Source organism: Hippoglossus stenolepis, chromosome 2 (genome assembly GCF_022539355.2).
Source record: "Hippoglossus stenolepis isolate QCI-W04-F060 chromosome 2, HSTE1.2, whole genome shotgun sequence".
Classification (NCBI taxonomy): domain Eukaryota; kingdom Metazoa; phylum Chordata; class Actinopteri; order Pleuronectiformes; family Pleuronectidae; genus Hippoglossus; species Hippoglossus stenolepis.
In genome coordinates this window covers 9,090,467-9,116,485 of record NC_061484.1, presented here as the reverse complement: position 1 = coordinate 9,116,485, position 26,019 = coordinate 9,090,467, and the positions used below count along the sequence as shown (strand labels likewise).

Below are 26,019 nucleotides of genomic sequence, written 5' to 3'. Positions count from 1 at the left end.
TCCATTAGACTTGAGGAGTAGTGATACATGAATGAAACATAAAGACACATTATGAAAAAGTAACAGGAAAAATACACATGTAGAGATTATATATATGTATGACGCATTTTTATTTACACAGCAGAAGAAAAGCACTTCATCATAAGGCACTTGGGGGTGTTTTTTGTATCTTTCTCTCACCTTCAGAGTCCATATCAGAGCGTATCAGTCATTAGCACATCTTGTTTGTTACTGGAGTCAGAGAGGAGCTGCTGTGATCGCTCAGTCAGTCGCTCAGGGGAGCCTTCAGAGTTAATATCACACAAATCACAAAGAGGCAGCATCCTGCTTGACAAACCAGGGTCTGTGTGTGTGTGTGTTTGTCGGATATTACAACAATAATCATCAAGTAGGAAAATGAAACAAGTCGCCAAGCTTCAGGGATAAGTCCTCATGAATTGCAAGAGTCAGGGGAACGAGCGATGCACAGATGATAATAAACGTGTGTGCTGTGATTTCAGCTGAGGGAGAGTAAAGGCAAACTAGGGTGCTTTTACTGCGATCGCCGCCTCATTAGGAGGGTGTGTGACGCACGGGATGCACACAGCGGGGACACGGTGATGAATGAGCGGAAAACACTAAATTGTATGCGTGAGTGAGCCCTGCGCCGGGGAAGTAACGGACAAACAGTAAATCCTCCTCACGTCCTGTGTCCTGCCTGCCTGCCCCCACACACGCACACACGCACACACGCACACACACAATAAGACAGGGAAATAAATGGCATATCTGTCAAGTCTTGAGAAAATGTAGCGTCACTGTTTATAGTCTGATTTTAAAGCACAGTACAAAACAAAATGCCCATTATTCTCAACACAAACTTCAAAAGTCAACATTTCAGGGCTAAACCTCAAAATCAGAGGATTGGGCCAGTGGTTGTCTTCCGTCCTTAATGTGTTTCCAGACTTTTTTCAAAGCTACATTAAATGAAGCATCACAAAGGATGAAATGCAACAAAGAGCATCACAAGCTCCCAGACTGCTCCTCAAGAGAGAAAACTAAACACTAACGCTTCGATGAGAGGATCTTCATGTTCTCTTCAATCCCTTTTCTTTGCTTGGTTCGCCTTTTAAAATGAAACATCCAAACAGGAACAGGGCCGACTGTCCAGTGACGTCCGCTGGCGGTCACAGAAGTGACACTGCCTCCAGGTTCTCTTTGATAATTGTGTCCATGACCACCTGAAAGACGACCTGGATGTTGGAGGTGTCCGTCGCCGTGGTGAAGTGGTGGTAGATGAGCTTGCTGGCCATGGCGTTGAGCGAAACAAAGGTGGCGGCGATGAAGCGGGCGGCCGAATCCACGTCGCAGTCTGCGCCTGGAAGAGAGAAGAGGGAGGAATCAGACTCTACAGTGAAACATCGGCCTCCTCAGCACAGACAACTGACAAAGTGTGTCAGTTAAATGTGGATTAGTGGGACTATGTGGGAGATTATGTGAAGAAGCTCAGATAATAAAACAAAATAGAGATTATGATTTGGTGTTGTTGAGTGGATTATACAATTCATGTGATCTTTAGAACATTTATTACAGTACAAGAGATGCTACTGTGTGTTCTATTAAGTTACAAGATACGAATAACAACAGATGTGATGGAGAGTTCATGAAAACAAATAACCTTTGCCAATAAGGTTATGTTGTCACCCCTGTCTGTTTGTGTGTTTGTTTGTTTGTGAGCAGGATTAAACAAAAACTACTTGACAGATTTCCATGAAACATGGAAGGATGGAACATGGGCCAAGAAAGAACCCTTTCAATTTTGGTGTGGCTCTTCTAGACGAAGGGGCAGGTCCAGGAATTGTTTATCTCTTTTTTTTAACATTGTGAGTTTTCTACATTTTCCCTGATTTCTAAGGAAATAATTCATAAATCTTAATGAATAAAATCAGACTGTAATTTGACTGTGTGCAATTTGGTGCAGGTTCAAATAAAGATCCACATCTAGTGAATTAAAATGTGGTTTCATTAGGGGACTGTTGGGCCTCGGTGGATGTTTGCAGTCTACTGAGTGTCACTTAAGTAAAGATATTCAGATTTTTATTATTCACACTTCAGTAAAAATGTCAACACGTTAATGTTGATTACAATTTTAATGTCCTGCATTAAAAATCCTAAAAATACATGAGTAAATCTTATGGATTAGTGTTTGTTCTGCAGTAAAATCGATCCGGTGACATTATTACACTGTTAATATTGATCCGGTTACATGGATACAATGAGCTGGAGGTGGAGCTCATTATAGCTCCTTTATGTAGCGTTTGATAGTTTAGTCCATTGGTTTCCAGTCGAAGCATCAAGCCTTCCAAAGGCTCATTAAATAAATCTTTGGGGTTTTAAGAAGTTTAATGAAAATATAAAAGAAGGACAGAAGAAAAACAGAAGAACACATTTCCCAGGTTGGAATTGGTGAAGGGGCACATGAGCTCCTCTGATGGGGCTGTGAGGTTACATCAAACAGAAAAGGTTGGGAGCTGCTGTATTAGACCAGTCATCATATCTGAGGTCAGTGTCAAATGGACGCTTGCTCTGCTGGCTGACCCCAATCCAAGAGTTTTTGCATTTATATTGACATTTGCATGAGAGCACAGAGGATGCAGCCCCTGTTGAGCCCACTGAGATGTGGGGGATACAAAAAAAACTCAAACAATACCAGTGTGTCAGTGTGTGAGTCCGCCACAGTGGGATATTAATGATCAGTCTGTCTTTCAGACATTTTGTATTGTTTCTGTCTGAAATCCTTTTTCAAACTCAATAATGCAACATATTTCGCTTGATGACATCCTTGGGTGATATTTACATTCACAGACATTTTGCACAGAAGTTCCAGGATAAATGAGGTGAAATCTCCCTTTTCTATGATTCATTTGGTTTGTCTGTTTCAAAACATGATCACGATGCTCGGTTTCTCCTCATATGTGAGGAAAGATGCTCTGTTGGTGTTATGCACATGTCAATCAACAATGACAGTTACGTTTTGAACCTTATGTGAAGCAGAATCTGAGTGAAAGTCAAAAATCTTTGTGTAGTCACATTCAGGTTCACTTCTTTCAGCTGGATACACAGGCAGGGTTAAAGGTTTCTGAGGAAAAAAAAGGTGACGTTTTGAAAGTCTGAACCAAGGTTCATGTCTTTGTTAACTTGTTTATATCTGATCCAGTAAGATTCGGTTTCACCATGTAAATTAAGGAGGAAACGAATGACTTATTTTATCTTGTCGTCATCACCTACGTTGGCTGCGTCTACCTTTACCAGACATTGATTGGTTCGTAGACGGGTGTGGGTCTGACATTGGCGTGTTGTCAATTCGATGGGTAGTTGTCTTTCTGTTTGAATGTAGAAAACAAATGAAACGCTTCATTTCTTTAATTCCGTTTTCCACTGGAATATCTTTATGGTATCACCACCAGCATCACAAACTACAGGCGCAGTAATCAACACTAGTTTTTCCATGTTGCTCAAACCTTATATCGTCACTCATAAAAGAGTTCAAGCGATCCTGCTACTTCTGCTTCTTTTTCTTCTTCTATTGTTTAATGCTGTCAACTTCCTGCGATTGATCCGAAAGTCTGAACTATCCCAAAAAAGATTTTTCACGGTTCAGTTTGATCCAGACTGACATCACCTATTTTGGTCAGACTACATTTTGGTCCGTTAATCCAGATCAAAGTCTGAGGCACCTTTTACGTTTGTTATATTCATAAGCTGAAAAGTCCGAAAGTCCGGACCAAACAAAGCTGGGGTGTAAGTTCCCTTTTTGTCCTCCGACCTGGTTGATCATAAAGAACTTGAATCAGCAGAAAACTAAATTCTTTGTTGACAATACTCATTGCCAGGCCACTTTATCAGAGTAACCTGAACAATTATTAGATACGATACAATTTATGAATCAACCCATTAGCTTTATAGAAGAGGACATGCAAACTCCACAAAGAAAAGTCTCTGATCGGCAGAATCAAACCCTCAAGACCCTCTTGCATTGAGACAGTGTGAACCATACTGCTGTTTAATTCAGTTCAATATAACAGATCTGCCACATATTCTACATTTAGAAAGACTAATGTTCAGTTTTAATTATCATTGTGTGATATGTCCCTAACATCCGCTAACATCAACTGGGGGTAGGCATTAATTAGTGCGGTAGAAGGGATATTCTCCATCTTTTCCTATGTTCTAAAATGGGACAGTGTTTAGTTTAAAAAGGCATAGAGGTAATGATGTTTGATCTACTGAGCAGCCACATGGCTTTCATAGTGCTGCCATACAAGCCAGTAGACAGATTTACCTGTAGCCCCAGCATATCCTTAAGTTCAGCCTGTATCGTTGATTACAAGGCCAAAGCACTTGATGATGCTAAGGTGTACAAATGAAGCTCTGCGTAGGTTGAGTCAGGAAGACTTTACCCCCATTCAATCAATCCCAAATCTCTCACTCTCTCTATGCTTATTGATCTGCTGATTGTTTCTAAATGGCCGTTCAGATTCTGCGACAGTCTCTTCCAGCCAATCATGCGGCTGCTCTCAAACTTTAAATCCCTTCTCCTCTCTTCCGCAGTCAGCCGTCATTCAGTGACGCACATATCCCACCACCACCCCAATCTCCTCCAGTCTTCAGTAGAATCATCATCACCTTATCTGGATCCTCAACCACCACCATTGTCTCCACCCCGGGGGGGATACCTGTTCGTTCTGCTTCACCTCTAATCCCGATGACATCACATAGGGGTCTAAAATGCCAAAAGACTATAACATTCACGTCACTTTCTGTGCGCATGTCAATAAACGTTGTTAAAACGTTGAATCGAAGTCCCTCCTGATTGAACTTAAGTTATGTCCCTAACATCCGCTGGTGGCCACTAACACCTGCTAACATCTACTGGTAGTTGGTAACTTAAATTGTGCAGAAGACTCTCAGATGTACAGGGGATATTCACCATCTAGTGAGTCCTATAATCTAAAATAAATTTGTCTTCGTCAGTGGTGGTGCTAAATTAAACTGCCTCATATTGAAACTCTCGATATAATGCTGCCAATATAAACACTGCAAACGACAACATCAATAATAAACAAACACATTAATTAGTGCCGCTGACAGTGGTAAAAATTGACATTATTAGTTTTGTAAAAGTTGCATTCATGGCATAGCAGCTGTACTGTATTTTAAAGATGATAAAGTGGGAACTGTTTGTACTTTATATGTAAAAAGTTATGTTCATGTGCAGTGATATTTTAGTTTATTTATGACAGAAAAGTTCCCTTGTGAAACCAAATTTCAATTCATTAGATCTGGATTTTGTATTTGAATCCGCACCAAATCACACACAGTCATAAATATCAGTCCCCTAAACATACATGAATTATTCTCTGAGAAATCAAGACAAATATCTCACAATGTTAAAGAAAGAGAAAAAAAAATGTATGGATCCGCCCCCTGATCTGGATCTGCACATAAATGTACCAAGTTTCCTGGTATTCCGTCCAGTAGTTATTGGGTAATCCTGCTGATTAATACACACACACAGAAAAACAAATTGAAAACATAACCTCCATGGTGAAGGTAATAACGTAGTAACTGATATGAGTCCTACCTTTAAACTGTGTCAGGTATAACCGCAGATGTCGTCCAGAGTGTAAAATCTTGTCTTGAAAAAGGTCAATCTTGTTCATGAATAAAATCTGAAATAACACACACACACACACACACACACACACACACACACACACACACACACACACACACACACACACACACACACACACACACACACACACACACACACACACACACACACACACACACACACGAGCTGATTTGTTTTAAAGACTCATCTGTAGCACGGCAATAACTTCAAAATATGAAACCAATCAATCAGTTCTAAACGTCACATCTATTCTCACTTCACACACATTTGGGTAAGATGTGAAAATCAATAGCTGTGCTGAGACCATCATGGAGTTATAATGGCAGATCAATGACCTCAATCCACACGCTGTGAGCAAATCACTCGTCAGTCACTCAATCACTCGTGCACTGTCTCCAGAGAAGTCTCCTTCCTGCTGTTATTGTTTCACTGCCTCTAAACTCCACTTCCACTCGGCGGCCGACACAGTTCACCGGCGCTTCTGGCTTTGTAGTCGGCCAATTTAAACTTCAATCAAGTTCTCTCTTTTTTGACATGTTTGATCTCACACACACGCACACACAGCCCCTGATAATAATGAGCGAGGAACGAGGGAGGGCAGATTTTCAATGAGTAAGATACACAGCAACGCTTTGGTGCGTAATTAGTAAGTAAACACATTTATTTAATGAGCCTGTTAGCCGTGTTAACGTGCAGGCCCACACAAACACGTCACAACATTTCATTTCCTGTTTGGCTCTAATGAAGCTTTAAATAATTTCTTATGCTTAAAGAAAGAGCTGGAAGAGATGCTTTGATGCAACGCTGAAACTTGGACCAATAACCCCAGCTGTTACTTATTCATCCTACATGGAAACAGAAAAATTGGTTTTTTTCTTGCAAAAGTAAAGAATGCTGATCACAGTGACGTGCCTCTGTGAAAGTGCAGGAAAAGCAGTTGACAGAGGCCAACACACTTATTTAAGTCAGCTTTAAATGCAAGTTTAGTGAAATGAATTGAACGAGCTCGTTACAAGCTCGTTTTAATGTGACCGGAATAGGGGATGGAAAAACACAGAGAGGGGAAAGTTCACCTCGTCAAAGCTCGGCCTAATTACGAGTCGCTGTTTAATTACGAGTGACAGAGGAATCAGACAAAGGGCTGAGGCTGCGATCGGTGTGCGTGTGTGTGTGTGTGTGCGTGTGGAAACAGCATTAGGGTTATTTTTGTTTCATGGTGTCATTGAGAACAAATGGAGGGTTACAAAAAAGATGTCGCTCGTGTCTCCTCCATTAGTTCCTTCCACCAATTGAACATTCGGACTGAACCGCGGTTCCCGCCCTCCAAATAAACCTAATTGCAAATCCACATCTTGGGATGAGTGGTTATTTATTTAACTAGAGATGGATTTTTAAATACTATTATTTTGTGAAGGCACGCTGCCTGACAGCTGCTAGAAGCTGACATTTTCATGACTCACTGGTTAACTTCTATCGTCTCTGCCTCAGTGATGCACGTGTCTCTGACTAAAGACTCTGTTCATGCTCAGTAAGAGCCAGGCAGGGTGTGTGCAGGCAGGAAGTTCTGTTAGTGACAGACAGGTATACCAACGAATCAGCTGATTGGTCGTGTTAACTACAGTCCTGCTTGGGCCACAGCAGCTTTTGTCTTTTTTTCCCCAGATGACTATTTATTGATGGCTACCGGGACGTGAAGAGGATGTCAACAAATAAGACAAAAAGTGTTTCAGAAACAAATGACCAACCCTACCTTTAAAAAGCTAATTTGTTATACTACATTTTGACTTTGATTAACTGGGTGACTGAAGAATTTCTCACCATGGACGTGCTGCGGAAGAAGACATTGTTGCAGATGGAGGAGAAGAGCTTCATGCTCTCTTGCAGACGATTCTGCAGAGAAGACAATGACACCATCAGACAGACATCAGCAGTGGAGACACATTTTCAAAACTTGGTCTGTGAGGTCAAAGTGTTATCTGATTGGGTGAGACTCAACAAGTTGTCTCGAGTTAACTTTGACTGGAGAGCATGGACAATTGTTAGGCAGTGACCTAGTGCAGCTCGTACCATGGAGGGGTCCTCCACCAGGGTCATGTCGTAACCACTGAGCGACACCACGAACAGCACCGCCCTGACGTCCTCGAAGCAGCTAATCCACTTCCTGCGCTCAGTTCGCTGGCCTCCAACATCGTACATCCTGCACACACAGGGCGCGACATGAGAAAGGGGGAGACACGTTGGTTTAGCAATGAACTGAAGAAAGGGGGAAAAGGGTGTCACAATGTGGAGAAATGGATCAAAATATGAACAAAACATTCAAACACAACAAGCATGTTGGTCATAAACACTTTCAGCGTGGTAGCCCCTCACTGGCCTTTTAAGTGTAACAGTCTTCCTACATTTAGGATAAAGGGCCACAGACTAGCTGAGTTTCCGTTCAGGGGCTGCATCCTTTGGAGGCTGCAATTGAAGACAGATTACGTTGATTGCGCCACTAGGTTGTCCCATTTCAGAGGCTCCTTCAAATGCATCCTTTTATCCCCAAGAAACAAAGGCAATGAACCCCTTTTCAATGAGGTAATGGCGCCTGGAAAGAACGAGACGTCCAACAGGGTTAGGGTTAGGGTAACAGGAAACTGCACTCGTTCAACAATTTCAGAATAAGTTTAAAATGTATAGTCTTTTTTCACATATGAACAATAATAATGGCCATTAGGTGTGGCTGATTCAGGGCTCAGTTGGCTCACTGACCGGATGTGACATTTGAATGGAAGAATGCCATGATTGATGTTACTGATTACACCCTTGCTTTTTGTGCTATGACAAGTGTAAATGTTGGTCTATTTGTCATGAACCCAACCGACTGGGCCCTGAATATGAACAATATTGGAAATATTACAGCAGAATAAATATAACAGAGACAAAACCCATCAGAGCATGTGTAGAAAACGTGTTGTAAGAAAGGGAAATTAAAACTAAACCCAAATGGTAAAAGACACACGTGAAGAGAAATAATAAGAAACTGTGATACGGGGCCCGGGTGGCCCTGATTTAGCTGGCACACTCCAATCAGGGACGATCAAGAGAGTAAACAGAGAGCATGAGTGCACACACACACCCACACACACCCACACACACGATAGTCATTTTATTCACTAAAACATTACTGTGACTTCCCTTCACTACAGAGCTAACAAGACACGAGAGACACTTCCTACTGCCTGATTTTATAGAGGCAGGAAAATGAACATGACATTATGAACAATATTTAAATCCACAAGTCTGCTGGATTAAAGAAATCCTCCCCTGTGCATTCATTTTCATAATGAGGGGGAGAAAATCTGTTTACTTATCATCCATCAGACCGCGAAGGCGGCACTATGTGTATGTGCGCGAGGAGGAGAAACGACAACTCAATGTGACTGACATGTTCTTCATCAGGATTCAATTTCCAATAGGAAAGCGTGAGGTTGTGTTCTCTGTGTGTTCATGACCGTCCATACTGATGGTATAGCCTACAGTAGCACTGAGGGACAACTCTAATCAATGACAGATTGCATTGGTCCCGGAAAAGGTCAGATATTCCTCACTATGCGATTTCCACTCATGAAAAAAACAGAAGAGCGTGCCACACGCCTCTGCAGATCCTTTTTTCAATTTTCACAGAGAATATCACTCTGAGACAATCACAATACAACAAAGGTCAACGATCTCCAAAAGGAGGAGAGAGGACAAACGCAACAGGAAATAAGAGCGGAGAGCCACAGCTGGAGACGTGGGTCGCTTCATCCCACTTCTCAAAGCCAGATGTGCCATCTCCCACCTTCCATCTCAGCATGCAGCAAGTTAATGCAGCTCTTTAAAGCAGAGAGGAGAAAGAAATGTGTGGAAACACAGACGGACACAGAGAGAAACAAACAAAAGAGGAGACAAGGTTTCTAATGGAAATCTTTTCGAAGGCCGGCACAGACCATGTCAGTGACGCTGCTGCTTCACTACACAAACCTACTCACAAGCACATATACACATCACTAATAACCTACACTCTGACTAGTCATAGGTGTGATGACTGCTCTGCAAACACACACACAGATAGACAGTGATCACAATCTCCTGCTGTTCAGCCAAGTTCTTAAGACCGACCAGAGATGATGAAAACCTGACAAAAATAAACTCTACATCATTATCACTTGTACTACAGACAGAGAGACAGATGTGTGTGTGTACTTGAGTCACTGGACAAATACTATGACTATGGACTCTGGGAGCCTTCATTTTGTCTGTGCTTTAAGTTAAATTAAATAGGTTCAGTGAAACATCTCATCAGAATGAAGGTTTCTAAACCACAATCAAACGTTTAGAAAAGAAGATTTTTAAAACTCTCGAAAGATTTCAGTGGCACTTGCTTTTATTTTCGATTTGTTTCGATTTCCATTGTAAATACACACACTACATCTTTAAGTGCAATTTTCATGCAGGTGCTAAGGTTTGCACAAACTCCAACGCAGATGTGCTTCAAAGTTCAGAGACACGGGATTAACTGTATTTAAGATTTTTACCTCCACCAAGGAGGTTCTGTTTTTGCCAAACTATTTATTGTTTTTTCTATCAGAAGGATGAGACATGGGTCAATCTTTACATCACCCACTCCTCCTTTCTCCACACGTGCTGTTCTCGCCCCACAATGTTCACCCTCATCTGCAGCGTTGTTACTATAATTATCAGATCAGTTTATGTTAATGATGCAGGAGAAAACCCAGAACCTTATTACACAATGAGGTCAAAGGTCAAACAGGACATCTGTATGCAAACTAGGCTGTGTCTGGGTGAAAAGTTGTGAGACTGTACACACACACACACACACACACACACACACACACACACACACACACACACACACACACACACACACACACACACACACACACACACACACACACACACACACACACACACACACACACACACCTCCATTTTTGCAGCCGGCAAAGTTCTGCCCAATAGTTGTTAGTTCACTGGTCCACTGGTTTAGTTCTTGGAATGGGTATCACATCCTAAGTGACTCTCATAAGTCCTTTTCAGACATGTCCAGCAGAGGATCTCCAGAGAATTTGGTCCGGACTCTCTCCACAGTTTGCCTTTCACACATGCGCAAAGCAGTGGGGGGGTTCTCTGCTCAGGAGTCTTCACAACAGCAACTCTCCTCAGCAGGATTCAGGTGCGGGGTGGTGCAGCAGGCAGAGGCAGGATTTAATGTATTGATGCTGACTTCGTCAGTGTCTTCTACGTGTACGGCACCATTTTTCACCCGGAGATATTTGTTTTCTTTTTGTTTTTTTCATTTTTGTGTCTCTTGCGTGTTAGAACCATCATCAACACACCTACTTGCTGGCTGTGAAGTCTGTAGGTTATCTATTGCTGTGTTCTCACATCGACTTCTGCTTACATTCTGCGGACTTTATACTTTGGGGCCAGGCGGAGAAGGTCCGCAGAGGCTCTCACTCGGACATTTGCGCTCACACGTACACCTCCTCCAGAGAAGCTGCCGAGGAGCTCTGGAGCTCAGTGCAAGTCTGAAAGCAGCTTCAGTATAAAGAGGCTAATCCTGCCTCCTTCCATCTCCCCTAGTTCTCCAGGTTTACCCATGTTGTGCTTTACCCTGTGAGACTGCCCTTTCTACATTGTCTTGTCTAGTTGGCAGACCTAAAGAACTAGCAAGCTTTTCGCCGCTGGGCTCATGTTGCTTTGAGCCAAGTGGGGGGACTTGTCACAAGAACCAAAACCTATACTTCCCATGCTGCACCCGACCAACAATGTCTCTGTGCCTGAGAGCAGATACACAGCCTCAGACGGGAAACACATTGTCTCAGTTGCGAGCCTGGCAGCAAATGCTTATCTTTAAACTAAATCATGTTCAGGCCCTAATGTACTATGTGGGATCATTATGTTTGCCCATAGGTGGAATTTAATGTGAATGATTGAAGTCATGAACATTTAGTCACATTTATTATTCAGAGTATGTTGGTTAAACAGGAGTTTAAATTTGCTGTGAAACACTGGGAAAGTTTTGTACATTGTTTATGTTTTTAATATTTCACTGTGTGTTTTTATTACATGACAGATTCCTCGCTGCACTTTTAGTTTCCAGCAAATGTTTCGTCTTGTAACATGAGAAGCAGCAAAGAGCACAAGGACATGCTGTTACAAACATGATGTTAAGCTTGATCTTAAATATGGTGATTTTAAAGATTAGCCTGACTAATTCTGGATTTTTGAGGCTGATGCAGATTAATACAGAATCACTTCCTTTTTAACAATTAGTCTTCAAAGTAAAAGCACATGTTCGTTTTGTCGCTGTAATTCTTAATCAACAAACTGATCAACCAACCAACCAACCAACCAACCAACCTATTAACAAACCATTAAACAAACAAACAAATGGACAGGGGTGAAAATATTGCCTCCTTTGTGGAGGTAAACTGACAAGTTCAACATAAAGTGTGGGCACGTTGGATACATTATCTACAAAAGCAGCCTCAATATTTTCAAAATGAAACAAGCGAGGGTAGAATCCTCCATTTTCATGTTTAACCAAAAACCAAGACTCTCCAGACAAAAGCCACAGTCTCTCTAACACAATTGAGGCAACCCCATAGCCGGATGGTTAGGTTGGATTCCAGAGTGCATTGTAGCAGTCAGTTCGACGCCCAGACGACCGAACCATGAGGTGTCATTCCCCTACTGTCTTTCACTTTACTATCAAATAAAGGCCTGAACAATTGACTGACAAATCATTAGTTGATTTATTAGCTCAGTCAAACTACAGTACGTATTATACTGTCCATGTCAGAGACCAGAGAAACATGTGCTGCATACCTGCTGTCATTTCACAGTACACAGTTTACGAAAACACAAACCACATACTCCTCAAAATCCCTCCATATTGTTGCTAAGTCTGAAGTAATTACATCAACATATGCTAAGCTCTTCGTTGTGTCTTGATCTTTTCAAATCACACACACACACACACACACACACACACACACACACACACACACACACACACACACACACACACACACACACACACACACACACACACACACACACACACAGACACACAGACACACACGCAGGACACACATACACAAGGAGCTGTTTATCAATTAACTAAACCCAATTATTTATGTCCTCAAGAACTCGGGCAGATAAGAGGGAGTGTGTGTGAGCGTAGGGGGTTGGGCTCCATCCTGCAGCACCACCTGGGACTCTGATCCCCCCACTCGTATCTGATATGTCACCTAATGGTGACGTCCCCACCACAATGTTTCATGAGAGAAAATACAGACAGAGACAGATCCGCTTCCTTGTGACTCAACGGTGACGCAAACAGCAAGGCTGCGGGGAAAAAGCTGCATTTCCTGCTCACGACCACACAAATGATTGTGGATAAAATAATCTTTTTTACTGAAAAAACTTTTCCAGGTAAGAGTCAAATGAGTTTGAGACATTTAATGCAAAAATGCACACAAGTGAGCAGCAAGCAGAGACATAGATGTGACACAAAGTCCCCAATGCTCATGTCATCTGCTGACAAACAAGCTCCCTCTACGATGTTTATATGCTAAACATGTTATGAAAAACTGAGGTAATGTATTTTAATATTATTAAGTTATATGAGGTGCAATGTCGAGCAGGGATGAAGGACGGCTTGATATCGTAGAGCGATTCGGGAGGATATGCTCCTCAGGTAGATATTACTAAGAAAGGGACAACGGGAAAGTAATCTCATTTGTTTTTAATATGACACACACACACACACACACACACACACACACACACACACACACACACACACACACACACACACACACACACACACACACACACACACACACACACACACACACACACACACACACGTCAGTCTGCTCAGTCACTTACGTCTCCAGATTTCCGAACACGAAGACAGAGTTATGGAAAAACTTGAACTGTGGAAGATCATCCACAGTCCTCCATGTTTCTGAACAAACGTTCTCATGGGTAGTGACCATTACTAACAACTAATTGTAGTGATCCCCTGAGTTTTTAGCTAGCGCCATCACCAGGGCAAACATTGAATAAATAATCTGAATAATTCTTTGACGTTGGTTTGCTCTGCATCGATCAGGCTGCAGGGAAATCAAGTTCACTAACATCTTTCCCGCTGCTGTGACTGTCAGTGACTTCAGCCACTGGAAAGGGGTAAGGTGAGACGCTGGCTCATCGCCCAGAGATGAAGATGATCATCTGACATCAGCCCCCTGATGTCAGATATCTGCCCTCTGCTTCTATGCTGATAAGACTGAGACATTGATGTATTTTGATTGGTGTGTGCGATCAGTAGACGAGTGTAAAGCCAACTGACAGCCGCCACATTGACGTATTGAGTGAAGCCTCCCATCTGACACTTGGGCCTATCAGATGGCTGTAGACAGAGAAAGGCTAAGGGAGTGAAGTTTGAACGACTGTTGGAGAAATGGAGTGAGGACATGACGGCAGCCACTGCAAGCTCGTGAGTGGTTGTGAGCCCCCTTGCTGTGCGACATAAATTCTTAATATAAAGCAAAGTGAAAGGCGTCTACCTGAAAATGAGGTGGCTGACTTTAAACTGGGTCTCTATCACACCTGTCGTCCTCAGTCGAACGCGCAGGACATCAGTCTCTGTGGGCACGTAGTCTGGAGACGTGATGCGCGTCATGTTCTCAAAGAAACTATGGAACGAGGAGGAAACAGAGAGATAAAGAGAGATGAAAGAGAGAAGGAAATAAACAAGGAGAAAAAGTTTAATAACCTACAGACAAACTTGACATCAAAAGAGAATAAGATCAGGTATCAGTTATGGGATGTGTTGGCTCGCGCAGGCTTGTGGCTCCCAGTCCGTGCCAGTTGGCAGCTAGGGTGTGCAGTGATAAGACTGGAGCCCCAGGGGGCGCAGCGGCTCATCTCGATGAATGTTATGAATATTCACGCAGTGATTTACCATAATAACACACTGAGGCTAAGCTTTCAAACACAGATTAGCTATTAACACAGCGAGTGTGATCAACTGTATCATGTGTATGCTCACAGTGAGATCGGCTTTTTCTAAACACACACACACACACACACACACACACACAGTCTCCACCAACCTGAACCGCCTGTGACATTCTCAGCTAGTCATCCTGAATCAGTTTCTTCGACAGCATGTCGTGTGTGTGTGAGAGTGCATGTGTGTGTATTTGTCCCTCTATCTTTGTGAGGACCACTCTGAGTTTTAAATACATTACATGTCATTTAGCTGACGCTTTTATCCAAAGCAACTTACTTTTAGGGCATTCAACATCTATGAGGGGGGGAGGGGGGATTCAGGGTTCAGCATCTTGCCCAAGGATACTTCGGCATGCAGGTGGGGAAAACTGGAATCGAACCACCGCCCTTCTGGTTGGAGGATGACCGCTGTACCCCTCAGCCACAGCCTAGTGCACCGCATGTTTGCCAAAAAGGGCTCACATTTGTTTTAGGATATTCAGGTCACTTAAGGATCACATGCTTTTTATCCAGGCCACAAGAAGGCCAGAAGTGCTGCAGCATTGCCTCACGTGGCCCACATCCATCCATCTTGTTATTGCTAAGACTGATGTCTACAATAAATACGAGAAAAAATAATTCCCTTTATGGTCAAGAGTCAATGAGGGGTCCTAACAAGCACCGAAGAACAAATATGTGTGTGTGTCCCTGTGCGTGTGTGAACAGCAGAGGGTGATGGTGATGTGCTGTCGTTCTCAGTGGGAACAAGAGGGCCTGTCGGTGTAGATAACCCCAGAACCGAGGCGTCTTGCTGGGGTAGAGGATGAGAACAGACGGCCTCCTGGTGGGTCCCAGCTCTGTCTTACCACTGTGTCACACACATCCTCCACTCTACACTTGTGTCTTATTTCCAGTCTTTGTCTTCAACCTCACTTCTATACTTTCATTAATGTGTAGGTTTGACTTATTCTTGTATCCATTACCCACCTTTTAATTTGAGACTTTCTGTGTGTTACAGTGTTTTGCTCTTATCTGTTCAAAACCAGTTAAAACAAACGTGCACAGTGAGGAACGAAAGAGTGACACCCCTCTCCCATCTCAGACTTTTGGACCCCACTTTATATTACAATAAAAATATTATTTGGATGTATATACTAGCTGTGGAGGTACATGTAAGTACAGTTTACTGTCTCCCTCCCTCTGTCCTCTCCACACCCTAATTCCCAGTGACGGCGAGCACATGGCCGAGCATCAGCTGGTAAGTGCAGCTAATTGGACTCCCGCATCTCCTCAGCCCAGCGTGAGTGTGTGCTGCAAGAGTACTCACTACAGTGCCGAGTCATTAAGTTCGTACTCGTATCCCCGGGCCGCCGCAGCCCGAACCCCCTGGTCGGTCAACAGGCAGGACAGGGCGTGGCTCAGGAAAGGAAAGAGCACCTGATCTTCGTCAAAACACCGCCCACACGACAGGACAGAATGGGCGTGGATCTGCGAGAGGAGACAGAGAATGTGGATTGATAATCAGGGAGGAGCGGGAGGCCAGATGGAAAAAAGGATGTGTCAGTCTCTGCGCTCCAGACTTGGTGATCAGAATAGATGCACAAATTAGTGTATATGCAGACAAATACACACACACACACACACACACACACACACACACACACACACACACACACACACACACACACACACACACACACACACACACACACACACACACACACACACACACGCACACACTGCACACTGCACACACACACACACACACTGCACACATTTAATAAAGGAAATACTTTGGTCATCATGTCCCGGCAGGATGTGCCGAGTGGGTGAGCGGGGTATGAGCTCTGATAACTTTGACAATAAAGTTCAAATCAAATTGAACATCGTAATCACACCACCCACGTATCCTCTAACTTTCTTCTGTCGCTCATGCAGACAAACTGTTGGTGTTTGTTTGTGTGTGTGTGTGTGTGTGTGTTCCTGTACTTGTATCTTTGTGAGGACCATTTTAAGCGTAGACCCTACAGAGTGAAGACATTTTTGGAAAGTAAGGACAAATTGGTCGGTCCTCACTTCTTCAAAGGGCTGTTTGAGGGTTAAGACTTGGTTTTAGGGTTAGGGTTAGGGTTACAATTAGGTTTAGGTTAGGGTAAAGGTTAAGGTTAAGGTTAAGCATTTAGTTTGAATAGTTAAGGTAAGGGTAAGGGGCTAGGGAATGCATTATGCCAATGATTGTCCTTACTAAGATAGAAGTACAAACACAAAATGTGTGTGTGTCTGTATGTGTGTGTATGCGGTGCCATATGAAACAGCTCAGATGCTTCTCTCTAGTGGCGATCTGGGTGCAGTGCACCCGAAATCTAGCAATACAAAATTTAATTTGAACAGAGGAGGAGAAAAACCAGGGACAGATCTAAGAGTAGAGAGTAAGAAAATGACTACCTTGTTCCTGCTGTTAGCCAGGTTAATCCGGAGGACACCCATCCCATGGAGGACAAACTTCATGGAGGTCAGGAGGTTATCCAGGACTGCAGGCTGCCGAGAGACAAAGTTCAGAGGTCAAGTTCATGACTTATTGGACATTGTTGTGTCTGCTGAGGGTTTTAATTTACTTTTACTTATGACTGCACTAAAGTATAGTGTGTCAGTTGATCACTTTCCTACCTAAGACAAGAACGTGACAGGACAAACATAGAAGACTTTTCATAACAGCCCAATAATGACTACAAGGACAGTTTTACACTTCATCTTTTGTTAAAAGTCAGATGACAACATTTATAGATTTTCCAAATATTGTCCAAAGGTAACAAAATCTGCCAAATCAACCATTAAAACATATAATCTTATATTTGGTTTTTAATCTGTATGAAAAATAATAATAATAATAATAATAATATATGACGTATCATCACTGCAATATCATTATCCAGTATCTATACCAGTACAGTATATTTATCCTGTAAGGGTCGCTCGCTGGGATGGTTGCTTGGAGCCAGTCTAAGCTAACATTGGGTAAGAGTGGGGTACAACATGGACAGGTCACCAGCGTATCAATTTAGAGTCTCCTATCTGAGAGTCTCAGCAGAAAAAACACTAAAATGAAAACTCCTATGGAAACCGGGATTCGAACCAAGAGCCTTCTTGCTGTGACGCAACTGTGCTAACCACAGTAGTTGCCAAGTAGTTGATATGGCAAAAATATGTTCGCAACCTGGTTGCTATTTACACATCTACTAGACACAGAGCATCATAGGCTTTTATCTTGAGTCATGTTTGTGCTGAGACTCACAGGAGGTTGATTGGTGACTCTAAGTTGATATGCTGGTGACCATGTTGTAGCCAACTGTAGAATGTGGAGAAACTAGACCTGAACATTAAAGGGTGAAGATGAAAACAAACAATTTCAATACTAATATACCTAAATTCTTCACCTGTATGCACATATTTGTGCAGTTGTGTGTGTGTGTTTGCATCTATCAGAGCTCAGGGATCAGCGTTAAAGACTACTGAAGAGTAAAAGAACAGGGTTTATCACATTAATTAAACTCATAACTCTGTCTTTGTGTTCGGAAATCTGGAGACTTAAGTGACTGAGCAGACTGACTCCTGGGAAGAGTGTGTGTGTGCGTGTGTGTGTGTGTGTGTGTGTGTGTGTGTGTGTGTGTGTGTGTGTGTGTGTGTGTGCGCGTGTGTGTGTGTGCGTGTGTGTGTGTGTGCATGTGTGTGCGTGTGTGTGCATGCGTGTGCGTGTGTGTACTCTACGCCACTGCCAGCTCAAGATAAGCTTCACATTCCATCACGATTCTATCACAGTCTGGTCGCTCCTCTCTCGCTCCCTCTGTGTTTCAGTGCCCAGATTGAGATGTGCTGCTCTCCCAGTGAAATGTGCGAGGTGAGATAAGTGTGTGAGGTGACAGGGCTTCATCTTACGAGCAGCGCTGGGCTCACGGCTGCTGACTCCACCGCATTAGGGACAAATTAAGTTCTCTTTTAGGACAACGCTTGCTGACAGCACCGCATTGATTTGTGTCAGAAATAAGCTGCATTGTGTGCTCGTCTCCCCGTCGCCTAACCATCATTGTCAGATATGCAATTTCATATTGCTCTATATTTGCTATATAATAATAAGCCATTCTTATTATCTTAAGAACAATACATTGTGGTGTAGTTTCTATGTTTTATGGTCATAAACATCACTGAAAATTAGAAAGCTGGTGATGAGGGTGTGATGGCAGTGTTGAGGTTTGAGATGTGTAAATGTGTCCCAAGACAACAAGTCCTGCACTCACTGGAAAAAATGAAGGCAGTATTTATGACTGCAAGAGGCTTTTCAAGTATGAGAGAGAAGGCAACGCAGTACACAAGCCTGGTGATGATGATGTGGCGACGGTGATGTGCCAGCAAACAAAATGTGTCAGAGGAGGCAGGTGTTTTAAACCACGTATTGTATATGTATATGTAGAGAGAATAGAATACAATTACATAAAATTACAAATTATGATCCCGAAAATGACCCTGGAGATAAATCAACAACTCCTTTCCAATTGCAACAAAGCTACAGCTTCATAAACATCATAACCACATGATTTATTGCAAGTCTATTGTTATCTTGGGCTTTATTGTACAGGTGTTGACCTTCAATTTTTGCCCGTCTAATTTCTCTTTCTCTTCTTCCAACAAGTCACATATGATGTCACTGATCCACTGTTTGTACCCTTGTCTGTCTTCAGCTAGTTCATTCTCCTTCCTTCCCTCCCTCCACCTTTATCAACTGTCTCCCAGTTCCTCCCTCTCTGACTCAAGGTGGGAGACAGAGAGTGAGGGTGCAGGTCATGGTCGAACAACATCAGACACTTTCAATGCAAAGACTGAGTCATTGTAGATAAGTAACAAACAGAACGTGCAGGAAGCTTTCACAGCTTAGGAGCAGCTCACCAACCATCTTGTACTGGCTGCTACCCTGGAACACTGTGCCACTTTATTTTACCGAGCAATACATGCCTGCACACACACACACATGCGCGCACACACACACACGCGCACACACACACACACACACACACACACACACACACACACACACACACACACACACACACACACACACACACACACACACACACACACACACACACACACACACACACACACACACACACAAGGTGTCCATTTACTCCATACTTACTGTCTCTAAAGGTGACGCACATCTGATAGTGGAATCAGATTACCATTCAATGACACCCCTAGCTGCAGGCCAGTGCGTGTGTGTGTTTATTGGTTGTCATCAGTTTACAAGGAAGTCTCTCCCACCTTTCTAACCTTTGTTTGGTGCTTATACTCCTGCCAACCATCACCACCACCACAGTTATAAAGTATTGTGGGAACTTTGTGGTACGTCGCGCATCAGCAGACATATTACAACTCTCATTACAAAAGTCTAATCTCTAAATCCATCCTCACACACTGAACTATTGTTGTGTTGCTTACTGTCCAGCTCGCAGTTTGGATCGGCTCCCTGAACACAGAGAAGTAACAGCCGTTTGCAGTTGTCTTGTGTCGGAGCACTTGCTCCAAAAACACAACGGCAAAGAATGTAGCTGAACTGGTGGCGGCCTGGTATTTAATCATTAACCACAGACTGTTCTGGTGACAATGTGTAAATAAGCATGAGTGTGCTTGTAGGTTTTAAGCTCCGTTGGTCTTCCAAACTAAAGTCTCACTGTTTGGTGTGAAAGCTCCCAGATTTATTTTTATTTCCTTAGGATTCTTGTTCATGAGACAAATATTCATGCAAACACCTGAATCAACAGAGACATTCCTGACTGAAAAACATTAATTCCCTTCATAAATGTCAAATATCGCCACACACACACACACACACACACACACACACACACACACACACACACACACACACACACACACACACACACACACACACACACACACACACACACACACACACACACACACACACACACACACACACACACACACACACACAATCACTTCTGTTGACAAAGAGCTGTGTGTATTGGAGGAGCATGAAGGGAAAAATCTCAGCCCATCAGCCTATCCACAGTAAAAACAACACCAAGGCCCGGGGCTGCAAATAAAGGAGGGATGAGACACAGAGAAGCCCCCTTCCTACTTTTCCTGCTCTTATTCCTCCAGTGCAGGTCCCATCATGGTCCTAATGCAATACAAGCCTGTCTGGCAGGGCCACAAAGAGCCAGACAGAGGAACAAAGAGATGGGGTTTTCTCACTGTGCCTTCAGGGGACATTTGAGAGAACAGATAGCGTGGAGCAGGGATAACCTGTCCAGTTCAAGGCAGGGTTGGGATCTTCACGAGGCCGCTAGTGGATGCCACATCGCCACTTGGTCAAGGTAGTGGGAAGAATGTGAAAGATATGCTCACATAATGTCTGATGTGTGTATGTGTGTGCAGGGGAGGGTGTGTCTGTGTTTGCCCTGGGAGGTTGGGATGGTCAGGGAAGGGAAGGGCAGGTTTGTGGGCTAGTGTCATTTTCCACTCGAAAATAAGGGCGTCACCTGAGAACGAAAAGCAAACCCAACTGACAGAGGAGACAACAAAAGAGGTCTGACTGCTGGAATTAAACACGTGTTATTGCATGGATGCATGTTAACCGGCTGAATACAGAGCTGCACAAATACCATAGAGGAAGTGCTTTGAAATCTTTAGTGTGAAAAGGTTGTTTCCTACGGCTGCATTACAAGAACTAGACTGACAATCAGTAGAGTGCATACCTCTTTCAACAGTCCCCTTGTGAAAGTATTTTTAAATTCAGTAGATCCAGATTTTTATTTGGATCTGCTCTGATTCCTGGATCCGTCCTCTCTTCCAGATCCACTCCAAAATTCAATGGCTAATGTCACACCCCTTCATAATATTTCGGAGGAATTTAGTTTTAATTCTTCATTTTACCATATACTAAAGTCTTGCAGGAAATAAATGTTGTCCCTCCTCATAAATACAAAAATGTGCCTGATTTTTTTCATCAAGAATGTTTGACAGTGTTTAGCATATCTCCAGAAAATATATAGGCCTGTTGCACATAGGAAGATCACATGCATAAACACCAACCCTCCATGTAAATATAGCTCTTTCATAAATAACGTTCTAGTTCATTTTTGGTTCACTAACTCGGGCAGCTTCACTGTGGAGCCTGCTTTCAGTTTCACAAATTAAACTAAGGTGGGTTCAAACTCCACCATCTTCATAATGAATTCTGGTCTGACGGAGGCTGTTAATGCAGGAAGACGGAGCAGGTATCTGAAGCATTATGGAGACAGGGAAAGACCCTTTCTGTCATCACATACTCATTGTGTTTATGGATCACAGAAAGGAGGAGGCACGGGGAAAAAAGGAGAAAAGAAATAGAAGAGAGGGATGAGTAGGAAAACAGTGAAAGGTTAAAGGTGCTATATGTACTTGTTTTGATAGATCACAACATAGCCAATGATAGCACAGCTGTTTGTCGAAGAAAAGTTGAAAGCATCAGACTTCATTGCTTTACTGTAAGAGCTGAGGTGGAAATCAACAACACTGGCTATGTTTACATGGACATCAATATTCTGACTATTGACCATATTCAGAGTAAGACAATATTTGTGTTTGCATGAGCTTCTTATATATGATTCCATTCACATTTCTGTTTACATGTTACAAACAATTTTTTTTGTCCTACCACTTGAACCCACTTGAACCCAGGGCGTGAGTCATCAAGCAGTTAACTGGCGAATGTTGATTTGCTAAAGGCAGTGAAAACTCCATAGGTTGTTATAATGTGATTATGAAGTATACACGCCTACATAATGTAACTGAGCTCAGAATACTCCACATGTCTTCATTTGATTATTGCTAACTCTGAGTGTGACCTTATTCAGGTTGCAGAAAAATGCTGTTTACATGACAGTCTTAATCAGGTTAATATCAGAATATTGGTGTCCATAGAAACATGTCTTCAATTACCCATTGTCTTCCTTCTCTTTCTATCACTTCCTTTCTTAGCCTTACGCTACAGGCCGGCTGCTTGCACCAGCTGGTTAACTTGGATTGGTTGGTTGGTTGGTTGGTTAAATAGCAGGCGTAAGATAAACCTTCAGTAAACACAAGCTGAAACTGAAGCTGTGTGTGTGTGTTGAACCATTCCAATTTCCCCACCCCATCCCAACCCCGAGCGCAACAAAGGAATTTGGCTTTCAGTCCCTCACAGCACACACACACAGACAAGGAAGAGCAGATGAGAGCCAAACCACTGCATACCAACTTGGATCTGACCCTGGGTATCATGAGAAATCTCAGTCGCCCACAGGAACTAACCATCGCCTCGTATTTCATCTCCTCTCCATCACTGCTCCTCCATCTTTAATCTGATCTAATAATGCATCACCATGACTGCAGCACAAACTGACCTCTTGACCTCTGCTATTGGAATCAGGCTCTTAGCTGAAATGACAACAACCCAACGCTAAACACACGTCACAATAGTCTATTTAAGCATCTAGTAGTTTTCCTTTTCTTAGATAAGAGAGAAATGTGATTGTCATCCTGGAAACAACAACACCAAACCAACTGTATGCAAATAGAGTGTTATCTGATTTTAAAGAAAAGGCAGGGGGACACAGGTTGTAGGCTGATAGCGTGTGTGTATTGTGGATGTTGTGGGGACCTAAACCTGTTTACACAGTCACATTAAAAGGATTTGTCTTTCTTATTGGTCCCATAACACAAAACATTAAATTCTATTGTGAGGACATGTTTTAAGGTTAAGTTAAGGATATATTAAGATTAGGTTTAGGTTAAAATTAGGCTTAGGTTAGGTTTAGGTTTAGGTTAGGATTAGGTTCAGATTGAGGTCAGGTTTAGGTTTAGGTTACATTTCATTACATTACATTTCATTTAGCTGATGCTTTTATCCAAAGCGACTTACAATAAGTGCATTCAACCATGAGGGTACAAACAAAGGTTAAGGCGAGGTTAAGGTAAGTTTTAAATCAAGGTTCGGTTTAGGTTAGGTGTGTGTGTGTGTGTGTGTGTGTAGTCCCACCTTGAAGCTGGTTAGCTCTTGCTTAGTGAATCCATTACTGTGGATGATCTTCATCTGTTTGACCAAAGTGCTTTTGCCACTCTCTGCTGCACCTGCAGGTTTTAAACATGGTGGTTAAATGAAATCTGGACAAGAACAAACATGTTTAAACACACTGAAGTGGCATCTGTGGTGGGGTTTGATCAGTGAGTTCACGATGGGTGAAATCAAACTGTGGTTCTTTGTGTCTCAAACCAAAACAGCCCGAGGCCCTTTACAAGAGTTCCCAGGCAAAATAAGGAATCATCATGTCATCAACTGGAAAAAGTCCAGAAATAGAAACAGGTTGATGGAGGTGTTTAAAACCAGATCTGGGACACATGTTCAACATAAAACTGGGAGACTCCTCTCAGGTGAGTTTACAGTGAGGGGAGAGCCAGTCTCACCTAGTAGGAGTACTTTCACCAGGTTCATGTCCCGTTTGGCGAACTCGTACAGGTCCCTGTCTATCTTGGCGCTGTGGATCCTCGCCCTCTTCTCCTCCTCTGTCACTTCGGTACCGAGACACAGTCCCATCCCGAGCACTCATCTCCTCCCCGGCCACAGGAGCACACGGGCGGGCAGGCGGTGCGCTGCTCCGCGGTGGGATCACCCGCAGTTGGTTTCCACACGCTGCATGATCCCAGCTCCTCGTCAGTCTGCCCCTCAGGATCTCACCGTGGACAAAAGTTACCTCCGCAGAAGTAAAACGAAATCAAAAGTTCAGGCCATCTCTGGAACATCCCTCGCAGTGTGGGAGCGGCGGGTGAAAGGGATTTTACGCGTCGCTCCAGGTGTCGCTTTCTGGCTTTTCCCCCCCGACTGCGGTGAAAAACACCAAAGTGTTGTGTAACTGTGGCACCACCGCGGTTCAAACTGTGTCCTGCCGCCTTGGAAAAGACCCCAGATCACCCAGGAGCTGCCTCCTCCCCCTGGTGCACAGAGGGAAGACTTTTGGACTTCCCTGGGAAGTGACGAAACTGCTGATCGAGCAATTCCATGTGTTTTACAGCCTAGAGAAAAACAAATGTCTTATCGGTGATGTCATGTTAGCAGGCTTATTAACTCATAACTTAATTCATGTCCAGGTATTTTATATTTGTTCACTTGGGTTAGGGTTTTGCGTTTTTTGACTGTGCAATAAATTATGAACACGTCTCTTTTCCACATGTATCCTCACTCTCTTTATGTGTATAATATAATATACTATAATATATACATGATATATTCTGATCTCCCAGCTGGCCTGGAGACTTATTTATTTAGGATGAGAATTTATTTATCTATTTATTTATCTGTTTGTTTCCCCATGGGGACAAATATTATCTATAAATAGCACCTTCCTACCACTGCCTTCCCATCTATCTATAATAATAACTTTATTTATAGAGCACTTTGACACAAATTGCTGCACAACAAGAAATAAAACGGTCAAATTCCACATGGAGGTACATTAACAATAATGGTAATAGGGATAAAACAACAATAACCTGACACCCCACATAAATCCAGGAATATTCAAAAAGGATGTTTTTAGTCCATCTATCTTTTTCTCTAACATTGCCCTTTTTGCTGAGCTGACCTGTTCTTCTCATCCAACACATTGTACCGTTGACCTTGTGTTAACTTACATGACAAATAAAAACTTGAAACTTGTGAGTTAATTTACTCAATTACTTGACTTGTGCTTTTGCTTAAACTTCGTTATTAAATTCATTAGTCTGACACCCGAGTGTTAAAAAACTGTTATTGTTCCATTTTCCACCTACTGTGGTTTGTATAGAGGTCACTGTGTAAAATAAATGTCCATTGTTCAATGTAGTAAATCAGAACAGTGGAAAAACACATTAGACTAAATGTAAATTTGTGGAGTGCGTAGCAGGGCCCCTGACGTGAAAACCACTGTGCTCTGTCATGTCCCTCAGATGAGTGACAGGATCCTTCCTGCAGAAGCTCCTCCGGGACGCCCGGGCTGGAGGATTAAAGGCTCTTTGTGTTGACAATGAGGTGACGGTTTGGTCTTTGTTCAGATCTGGGATCAGTGTGAATGGGACAGGAGCAGTCGGATTTAGCAGTTTCCAAGTGACTGTGACCTCATTTCAGTGACTCAGTGAACCGTGACTTTGTGCTGATCCAACAAAGATCCGTCAAAGGGCTGCACTACATTACGCAGCGGGTGTAAAACACACATCAGACG

The 26,019-nt window shown here is 42.9% G+C and overlaps 1 protein-coding gene across 2 annotated transcripts; it reads right to left on the bottom strand.

The window, feature by feature from the left end:
- Nucleotides 1-91: 91 nt before the first annotated feature.
- On the bottom strand, nucleotides 92-24,931 carry gnav1 (guanine nucleotide binding protein (G protein) alpha v1). Of its 2 annotated transcripts, XM_035175819.2 has the most exons (9): nucleotides 24,230-24,912; nucleotides 23,805-23,896; nucleotides 17,174-17,266; nucleotides 16,056-16,216; nucleotides 14,302-14,430; nucleotides 7,745-7,874; nucleotides 7,496-7,567; nucleotides 5,624-5,711; nucleotides 92-1,357 (listed from the first exon to the last, which is right to left on the bottom strand). In XM_035175819.2, the coding sequence occupies exons 1-9, from the start codon at nucleotides 24,357-24,359 to the stop codon at nucleotides 1,167-1,169; spliced, it is 1,086 nt and encodes a 361-aa protein (XP_035031710.1). In that variant the 5' UTR covers nucleotides 24,360-24,912; the 3' UTR covers nucleotides 92-1,166. The 2 variants fall into 2 exon arrangements, with proteins under 2 accessions (XP_035031710.1, XP_035031719.1); XM_035175828.2 differs by lacking the exon at nucleotides 5,624-5,711 and having other exon boundaries at nucleotides 24,230-24,931.
- Between the last annotated feature and the right edge of the window lie 1,088 nt (nucleotides 24,932-26,019).